This window comes from Phoenix dactylifera, chromosome 9 (genome assembly GCF_009389715.1).
Source record: "Phoenix dactylifera cultivar Barhee BC4 chromosome 9, palm_55x_up_171113_PBpolish2nd_filt_p, whole genome shotgun sequence".
Classification (NCBI taxonomy): domain Eukaryota; kingdom Viridiplantae; phylum Streptophyta; class Magnoliopsida; order Arecales; family Arecaceae; genus Phoenix; species Phoenix dactylifera.
Genome location: NC_052400.1, coordinates 17675984 through 17686022, shown reverse-complemented (window position 1 = coordinate 17686022; position 10039 = coordinate 17675984). Strand labels below are relative to the sequence as shown.

The following is a 10039-nucleotide window of genomic DNA, read 5'->3' as shown; positions in this document are numbered from 1 at the left end:
TGCATTAGCAGTGGAGGCCAAATTCCTTGCCTTTTGTGGACAACCTAATCTTTTTGCCCGTTCCTCGTTGGCTCATGTCATATTAATGGGCCAAGATAACGTCCTTTAACTTCCAGGAAGGCCCAAATAACGCAGTCTATGTACGACGTGGCATTCTCATGCGGCAAACGTACGCATCGGATCGGGTGCTCATCCGGCCCAAACGGGTTCGGGTTGTATCTTTCGCGCTAAGGAACGATTCACCTTCTTTCGGGACGTCAACCGTTGGATCGAGCAATGGCCACTCCGAGATCTCTGCAAACGAATCGAACGAGTTATTGTAATGCTTTGGGATGTGCGCAAGGTGGGATCCAACGGTTGATGTCGCGAAAGAAGATCGACCATTCTTTCGCGCGAAAGATGCAACCCGAATCCAGCCTTAACAACGGAGCTGCCGTGGCAATTGGCATCCAAACAACCTGAACTCGAATCCCCTCTCTCCGCCTGCCTGAGCTCCTCCACCGGCTCTCCTGGAACTCGAAGCCCAATCCCTGCGGACCCGTGTCGCCTCTTTGAAATGGCCTCGCTCTCTCGTTCTCTGTGAAGGTGAGCTTTTCCCTCTTAATCTTCTTTGCCGGCTCGTTTCATCTCTTCTCTGACCGATTAGGGTTTCTCTTCATCCTCTCAGAGCGTTTATTTTTCCCTCCCGAATGGATTCGGGGGGCTTTCAAGCTGGGATGGTTTTTTTTTTGCTCCGCTAGGATTTTGGATTTTGGATTCTGCAGTTAGGGTTTTTGTTACATCGAATGGCGTCGGACAGCAACAACCAATCGAGGCAATCGGGGTCCTTCGCCCCTGGGGAACCCCGGAATGGCCTCGCCGGCGGCCAACCTGCCCTCCCATCTCCACCCTCATTCGCTGCCTCAGGCGTCGGGGGTTTCCCCTTTCCAAGGCCTCTTCCAGACCGTGAGGGTCAATGGATCGGGATGTTGATGGAAGTGCACGGGGCGGGGCTGACCAATGTGGTGGTCTTGCCGGCGGGTCGGTGGTAGTGCCTGTGGTGCCGTGGGGTTGGACTGGGCGGCGGCGGCGTACTACGCGCGGTCGGCGAAGAGGTTAGGCGTGCACTTCGTAGAGGTGGAGTATCACACGGTGGTGGAGAGGAGGGGAAGAAGAGGAAAATAGGAAATAGAAAAGAAGAAGCTAAAAATAGGAAAGGATTATGATCTATTAAAGAAAAACTCAGCTTTTAAACTGGTACTTTCGGTCACCCAACCATCCATTTTTAGTCTATCGTTTGAAAACAAACGGGGAAGATCACCTACTTCTTCTTTGTTGGCCCCATCCACGGTTCCCATCCCGATCTCTCTTCTCGTCTTTCGTTCTTTTCCCTCGCTTCATCCAAGTCGTCGCTGCCCTTGGCCGGCGACTGTTTGGAGCAACGGCGGGGGCGGCGTGGCGTCGCTCGAGATCTCACTGTCGAAGGTACAGCTCCGGTCCATAGCCTCTTATCCTTCCTCTTTGCCTCCTTTGTCCTTTAAATTAGTTATGACCAAAATTAAGCGCTCAGACTGTATAAACGTTTGGATTTCCAAGTCCTTTTTTCTTGAATAATAACCCTGGTGAAATTTGTGCATTTGAAAGAGCAGATTGCTTTCTTGTCCTTTTTCTTGTGTTGCCTTTCTTTTCCTAATAGTTTAAATGCTTATTTGATTCAGAAAGTATGGTGGTACTACCTGAACAAGTTTGTAAATTTCCTTTCTTTGTTGATGATTATGACGATGAATAAACGTGTACAGGAAGAGGAGTGAGACGAGACGTAGACGGTTTTAATTATAGTGGTTCTTGAAGCTACGATGGCCGAGCCATCGCCTCAGAAAGCCCTGTCAGTATACCTCTACATCCCCAACATTATAGGTAAACTAATTGATGTGAAGTTTGTTAATCCCTAATGCTTTATTTGAACCCCATATGCATAGACCTGTGGCCCAAATCTCATCTTTTGCAGTGTTCTTCCATTATGGATGGCTATGTATCATTGAGAAAAGGAGGGAAAGCTAAAAACAATAAAAGAAAATCTCAATCTTGCATGATGTGTTAGCGGATCACAAAGAGACCAAGCTTGACATTATTATGCAAACAACACTTTATTAATGAATTCTTTGTTGCAATTTACTTGTTATGGCACATCTAGCAAGGTGGAGGATTTGAAACCTATCATGTCTTACTACATAATTGCAGGTGCACAGAAATAAAGTAATAAAGATTACACAAAATAACGGACTTAAATTTGTTGGTTTTGAAAATGCTCAGGATATTGCTGAAAATGCATTCACTTTCTCATTGTAAGAGTACCGCTGAATGATAAAATTGGAAAAGCAGAGATGGTAAAAAGGTTCAGAGGATTGGTAAGTTCTTGTTTGGATGTGCAGCTGAGGCTTCTCAGTCTAATTTGTCAGAATCAAGGATAAAACTGACCTCGGGCTCCTCTAGCTGGCTCGAGAAGAGGTCAAGTGGCCCTAAGGTCGAGCCATTAGATTGTGGTCTACATATCTAGTGTCTGTACTTACCTTGGGCTCCTTTAGCTGGCTCCTGAAGAGGTCAAGTTGCCATATGGTCAAGCCATTAGATGGTGGTCTACATATCTGTTGTCGATGATAATCCATTTGCACCATATCCAACAGCCTCTCTCTTTCTCTCATGCGAACGGTGTTGTTATATGTAGAACATAAATACCATAGCAGTTCTTCGTTGCCTTTGCACTTCCTACTGGCATTGCATATTAGAAGTTCAACTTCCCTTCTGTATTTTCTTCTCTTGTTTATCATTTTCTCTCTTTTATATTATGCGTTATGATACAGTAGTCAGACACTGAAGGACTGAAAAAACCATCTTTTGTTGGTGTGACCTCTTCTCATGCTCTATCATGATTCCCTCTTGTTTGCCATTGGTTTTCTCCTTTATTCATATAGATTAGTACGTAGCATGGTTTTATTTTCTCTTTCTATTTTGCCAAAGCAAGGTTCCAATTTTGATAGTGAGGCCCCACTTAACTCTCTTTATAATATGTAAAAATTGCATCGATCTTAGCTACTTTCTTCTATGCAGTGAATTAATGATGCATTTGCATAGCATGTAAGATATTCATAGACAACTTGACACTCGGCACCTGTTCCAAGCACTCATGTGACTTTGGTTTCATGGGGTCTTTTAACATTTTTTATTTTTTTAAAATGATATACAGGCTATATAAGAATCATAATGAATTGTGTTGCATTTGCTCTTTGCTATTCCAACAAAACACTCTTTGCTGTACTATACTTCTTCAGGTAACTATCACAATGTTTATTCAGTTTTGGTGTTTGTAAACTATCCTGCATATCGTTTTTCGGTAATCGATTGATAGTATTTGAGAATTTCAGCTTTTTCTGTGATGGATTGGATGGTTGGTTTGCAAGAAAGTTCAATCAAGGTAAGACTTGTTTATTTTGCCCCCTTCATGCAAGTTTTTCAATACCTTACATTGCCATAAATGGTCCCAACTTTCTTTTTTTGTTTTAATAATAGTGCAATTATGAACCATGAAGTCACATAGATGGTTTGGCCTTTAAAGAAAAGCAACATATCATGTTTTCTGTTTTCTTTCTCTCTATTGCAGTATTTCTCATGAGATAAATATCATGGAATAATAATAACCATTGTTGCATGGACATTAGCATGGGAGTTGTATTTTTGGATAAGTATTCAAGTGACTGAATCTGCAAAAGGAAGAAAAGAGATACAGGAGACACATAAAATTTTTTTGGGGTGTGTGTGTGTGCGTGTGTGTGTGTGTGTGTGTGTGTGTGTGTAAAAGCTTTAACTTAATGCTATTACATTATATTTCTTTTAAATGTTGTATAATGGAATGTATCAAAGGATATTATTGTTAACGTGTTTCAGTATACATTATATTTCTTTTAAATGTTGTATAATGGAATGTATCAAAGGATATTATTTGTTAACGTGTTTCAGTATACATGTTCCTCATCCAAATTCCAACACTAACATGCAGATACAAGAAACATGATTGTTTGTGATGTTATATTATTACCTACATTAAAGGACAAAAGCCTCCTTCCTGCATCACTATGTTGAATTGAACTTGTTAGAAAGGGCAAACTCTTTACTGATCTCTAAAAGCTGCAAACTGAGAATCTTTCAAGTGTCTCAAAGTCTGACACCTATCCAAGATATGTATCTGACACAGATTCTTTGAGATGGTCGAGATGGTCCAGGTAATGCAGATAACAGCACTCAATGGTGGGCAATGGAATATGTAAAAGAAATTTGCTAAACAAAATGGAGATCTAAGAGTGTGCTGCTCACATAGGATTAAGTGCATGCTTCCAACTGCTTCTAGAATCACGTTGATAGCTCTATTATCTGGTTAAGCAATGCTAGTGGGACACTTTGACAAATCTTCAAATAAATACACTGTTTATGCTTGATTACTTATTCAAAACATTATCTCGGAAAAATCTCAATTGTTCTTCTTATTCTTGCTTCAATGTTCAACGTTTCTTTGAAAAATCTTTATTCTCAAAGTTTCTTGTCATTCATACACATGATCTACTTTTTAATTTTAATATTTAGTGCTACAAAACTAGCTTTCAAGGAAATCAATTCTCATGTCTAAGCTTAGTGGTTGTTGAATATGAAGAGGAAGCTCTCAGTTCAATTAGACCCCTCTCACTTTCTATGCATGTGAAATCAAATTCTCTCATTTTGTGTAGTTTGAATCAAAGCATGGTACTGTTTTTACTCATTAGAAAATTGAGGTTCCATGCTACTTTTCTTTTTTACCAAGCTTTGGACTGAAGCAGATTTAGCTTCTTCTCTCATGTTACCTGCTATTCTAAAAAAGCAATTAATTTTATCTTTTGCTCATAAACTGAGGTTATCCCATTCTATTAATAAGCTGATGATTTTTTTAATTCTCTATAAGATCAAACAAGTTATATTTATTTATGCATTTGCATACCACCGAGTCTTTAAATAGCTGAAGCTAACTTGATACAAAGGAAAATGCTGAGGTTAGACATTTGATTAATTTATCTGATTTAATTATCCAGTGTCAACCTTTGGAGCTGTTTTGGACATGGTAACAGACAGGTACTCTTCTGACAAACTGATGAATGCATGCTTCTATGGAATGCTTGGAACCAATCTATTCTGTAGTCATTGTATTCTACTTGAATCAACTCTTTTTCTCAGCATGTACATCCGTCCATCTTATTTGATTTATGCCTGCATTTTTCAGGGTAAGCACTGCTTGTTTGTTGGCGATTCTCTCACAGTTATACAGGTACACATGTTTTTGTAGTTGATGTCATTTGTTTTGGAATCTTGTCTACATGACTAATTTTAGTACTATAAAATTTTCTCTGCAGGCCAGGCTTGATTTTCTTGTCATTGCTTGGATTGGACATTGCAAGCCACTGGTTGCAAATGTATAGGTATTACTGTTTTCTTGCTTGGGCTGGATATTTCTTCTGTTATATAAATTTTAATTTTTGAAGACAAACTATTAACTTACAAATGTACCTTCTCATATGGAGAAATCTATTGGAGAGCATGAGGACTCACCAAAAAATGCCTACTGATTTTTGAACTTCAAGGGATGTTCACTGGAACTTATATTACTTCCTATTTTCCTGTTACACATGCTATGCTCTTATGGTCAATGATAAATTCATTTTTCCTCTTCAGAGATGATTTTAGTTTTCTCTTTTCCAACCCAACATAAAAATAAAATGTTGGTAGAGGGAAAACTGCAGTGATGTCTTTTACTTTCAATAACCTATATTATTTAGAAAGAGGGAACCATACTGCCTTAAATATTACGAGTTTTATGATATGATTTGGCAGTGTCCTTGAGTACTTGACAATTGGTATGCTTAAGGAGCACCAAAAAGGAGATAATTTGTTGTTGCACTTGGTTCTGTAACCAAAGTATATCTCAGTTGCAAGCGTTGACTATTCTAACTTGACATTATAAGTTTCAGGAGTAGTGTTCAAAACACGGGCAGGTTGGTTGGGCAGACCCACTTGACTTATCACCTGTAAGCATGTGCAGGTTGTGTTATACCAGAACCTAGAGAAAGCCAGAACTGTTCAAATCACTTGATTCAGATATTATGCAATGTAGATAAAGTTTTTTTAAAAAAAGAAGAAGAAAAATCACCATATGCGCCCAACCCCTTAACCCTAACCTTCTTGCAACCTCTCTCTCTCTTTTCTCTGTACCATCATTTGTCTATTATGGCCCAGAGTGTTGGTTGAGGGATGTTTGAGGATAGGGTGCTGTGATTGGCATGACACAGGTATGGGGATGGCTCTCATTGCTAGAGATAGTGAAGGAGAGGAGGATGGCAACTGGGGCTCACTGTCAAGGGTGGCAGGGTACAGGAGAGATGATGGTTGAGGCTCAAAACCAGAGGTGGATAGGGTGGGATGACAACTTGGTGCTCCACATTGGAGGCGGTGGAGGGGACAAACCACAACAGGGGCTCAACATGAAGGTCATGGAGTTAAGGGACAGTGATTGGGGGCTTGACCTTCCTTAGAACTGCCATACGAGAAGAGGGATGACAACAGCAGAAGAGAGGCACAGCTGTTTGAGATGTAATCTAGAGGAGAGTGGGTTTTCGGATGGATTCCAATTTCATCCCTAATTTATCTGTCTTTTGATTGACTGGTGAACCACCAACCAAACCTTGCTGACAAAATAGTTTGGTCAGATTTTGCTGGATTTTTATTGATTAGAGAAGGACAGTGCTTTTTACTATATTAGCATGCTTTTAGACTATTGTATGCAGTTCTTACAAAATATTAAGAAGTATTTCTCCTCTCAATGTGATTGACCAAGAATCTGTATCATAGAGATAGTAGTTTTGTAACTCACCATATTGTAGAATTTTTAAGTTGTGATCTTTTCATGTGAAAACCAATAGCAACATCCGACAACAATTTTTTTTAATGTTATGAGAGAAAGGAACACATGAGCATTAATTTAACTCTCAGTTGAACATGTTTAAATTCTAATAAATGTGGGACAATGTACACAGTCCTATCCTGGCAAACTTTTGCATCTTAATATGAAGAGAGCCTATGTTGATCTAGCATGCATTCTAGAAACCAAAGGTGGATTTGGGTACTTCCACACAATCACAACTTGATTTTCTCTGTCTAAACCTTTTAAACCCCTGGTTCCTAGGGTTTCACCAAATCATGTTTGCCAAGTGGCTAATTGGAGCAATGATGACAATATCTACAATCTTATGTTCTGGTCTTCATCAGGCCTATGGTTGACAGACCTACATGCAAAGTGATGTCATGTCATCCCAAAACACGTTATATCAAAGTTTTATCCTCTAATTGTGATTGTGCATTCTTTTGATATCTAGATTAAGAAGATGTAAAATAATTATATATTGATTTTACAATTATTTTGATTATATGAAGATGCTTGAGTCTTTATGTTTAACTATATCAGTAGTCAAACATTAATTATTTGTTTGACGGATTGATAATGGTTGTTTAAGATTTTTTTTGTTTTTTTTAACCTCTTTAAATATATGTTGAAGTCAAAATATGTCATAACTTGCTCAAGTTTCTGAGTTCGGTTAAGTCAAGTCAATATTTTTTTGGCATTACTCATACAATCTCAGATTCCAAGTTTGAATCAGGCTTACAAGTTTTTGAACCTGTCTTGTGATTGGTTTAAAAGTTCCAATATTCTGATACTATGCAACTATAGTTCTTTCTTATCAGGCAAGACTAGTCACAAGGATGTAAAGGACAAGAGTAATTGGCTTTTGAAGGCATACTATGGGCAGCGGTTATTCATGGCTTTTTGTTGTGTGGGATCTGAGGTTGTTAATCGTAACATTTTTTTCAAAAAATTTCTTATTCACTATATTGATAGTGGTTTTGCTTTTCCATGCTATAGGTTCTGTACATCATCCTCTTCCTTATTGCTGATAACCAATCTGAAAGTGTGCTCGATGTAAGCCTCTCCTATGTCATGCGACCATTTTTGTTTGCAACTTGAAAAGCTCTTTGCAACATACTTTTCTCCCTTGTTCTTGGCAGGCTTGTCTGAATGCCTTGAAACAGAGTTCACTTCTTTCATTGACATTATTTGTAACTCTAATTGGATGGGCAATTAAGCAAGTGGTTAACATTATACAGGTATATTTCACTTTATTTTGTTCTTGAGGTGCTCTTACCTATTGTCAATGTAGAGCCATGAGGTTAAGTTTAGTTTTACATTAAATAGTGGATTATTGATCGCTGGTATTTAGGTGTATGTCAGCCAAAATGTCACTACTTGTGGACTATTGTCCTCTCATGTATTCTACGAGTGTAATACTATTGTCCTCTGATGTATTATACGAGTGTAATACAAGTGTAAAATTTTGTCAGTATTCACATACAATATGGATATCTTTTCCTTATACAACTAGGCCCTCACAAACTCATTACAAATCAATTATTGTGTTTGCTTATGATGCAGAATAATGTGGCTGTATTTGTGAAAATGTCAGATGCTCGGTATTTCTTGGAAGACTGGAGACAAGCGAGTGATAGAGTAGTTGGACATTAGTTTTTGACTCTGTTAGGTTTCCATGAAAATGAAAGAAAGTTAAATCAGGAGAAGAAAAAAAAGGGGAGAAATTGTAAATTCTCATGTTTGGTTGAACTCATAAAATTGCAGAGGAAGTGGTTAGGAGTTGATTAAACCATTTTAAGCCACTTGATTATTAGTTATTTTTTCTTTTTTCCTCTAAATTGCTACGTTTTCGAGAAGGAAAAGTAAAAATAGGCTCTTGGAGAAAGTTTTGACTCATTATTTTCTCTTTGCTTTTCGCTTCTTGAATTTTCTTTCCTGTACAAAGCAATGTAGAGGAAAAGCAAACTTTTCTGTTTCACTTTCTCAGCAACAAACAAAGCATGCATGAAGTAAGAATTGATCTTGAGAGGCTTTATACTTGAAAAACTGCAGCTGGCTGTTTTCCCTGGCTACAAATTTATGCTTCTTTTTTCTCTTTCTCCTGTGTGCTTCCATTTTCGGGCATGAAAACAACTTTTTAAGGGCATTTCTTCTTTCTGCTGTTTCTTTGGCAACTGTGATGATCTCTTGCACTATGAACAACTTTATACGTACTGTTTTATCAATTTATCATTGATTAGTATCCGTTGAAGCTTATCCTTTTCTATGGCAATTGATTGTGGACATCTGCTATAGTGATTTTGTATTGTATCACTTAAAAGTTACCTCTGGGACTTGTTCAAATCTTCCAGTATTTCATCTAAAATATGCTTTTTATTTGTTTCAGATGAAGACAGCTGCAGATTCTTGCGTGCTTTATGATATGAAAAGAAGCAAGTGACCGTGTACCTCCACGAATGACTACTGATTGCCACCTGCTCACGGCTACATTTTTAAGCCTTCGTGATTGCTTGCATATGCTTGTATTCTCATGTTGAAAGAAAACTTTTACCTAATGGTTTTAAAAGAACTGCATATCTTCTGCCTCTATGGTCAGCCCAATGACTGAAGGGAACCAATGTGATGTTTTAGTTCGCAACATGTTACTGTGATAGAGTTACTTCAACAAGTAATAATTTGCTGAAATACAGCACATGTACTAAGTAGCATAAGAATATACTTTGGGTATCACCTGGATGTGAGCTTGAATTTGTTTTGTTTCAGTTCTTCGTCCCTGTTTCAGTTCTACGGTTGAAATTCCACATCATTCTTGAAAAGAAACAAAGAACGAATTCAAAAAAAGTTAAGAAACTCAAATAGCAAAAAGCATAAATTCTTAAATCAACAATGGTAAATATCTACATCTTTGCTAATTCTGCCGGACTTTTTAACTGTCTAGCTTATAGAAACCTCATTAAGTTCAGTAATCTCTACTAAAGCCATAGAAAATAAACTGAGAGCGGAGGATATCCGGACAGTACGCTTATTGGATACTTTGTCTGAGTCGCTACTATTCCTTGCTGC

The 10039-nt window shown here is 38.3% G+C and overlaps 1 protein-coding gene across 2 annotated transcripts; it reads left to right on the top strand.

Moving 5' to 3' along the window:
• Positions 1–442: 442 nt before the first annotated feature.
• On the top strand, positions 443–9738 carry LOC103710283 (probable CDP-diacylglycerol--inositol 3-phosphatidyltransferase 2). 2 transcript variants are annotated; one of them, XM_008795984.3, is made up of 11 exons: positions 443–585; positions 1779–1896; positions 3224–3308; positions 3402–3451; positions 5094–5133; positions 5282–5326; positions 5412–5477; positions 7781–7895; positions 7973–8029; positions 8116–8214; positions 9363–9738. In XM_008795984.3, the coding sequence occupies exons 2-11, from the start codon at positions 1836–1838 to the stop codon at positions 9414–9416; spliced, it is 672 nt and encodes a 223-aa protein (XP_008794206.1). In that variant the 5' UTR covers positions 443–585; positions 1779–1835; the 3' UTR covers positions 9417–9738. The 2 variants fall into 2 exon arrangements, with proteins under 2 accessions (XP_008794206.1, XP_026662737.1); XM_026806936.2 differs by lacking the exon at positions 1779–1896.
• The last annotated feature ends 301 nt before the right edge of the window (positions 9739–10039 follow it).

Excerpts from the sequence above, each read along its gene's own strand:
- LOC103710283 (XM_008795984.3), top strand. The coding sequence starts at position 1,836 with ATGGCCGAGCCATCGCCTCAGAAAGCCCTGTCAGTATACCTCTACATC. Across the intron at positions 3,309-3,401 it reads GCTGTACTATACTTCTTCAG|CTTTTTCTGTGATGGATTGG; the intron begins GTAACTATCACA and ends TGAGAATTTCAG. Across the intron at positions 5,134-5,281 it reads TTGGACATGGTAACAGACAG|GGTAAGCACTGCTTGTTTGT; the intron begins GTACTCTTCTGA and ends TGCATTTTTCAG.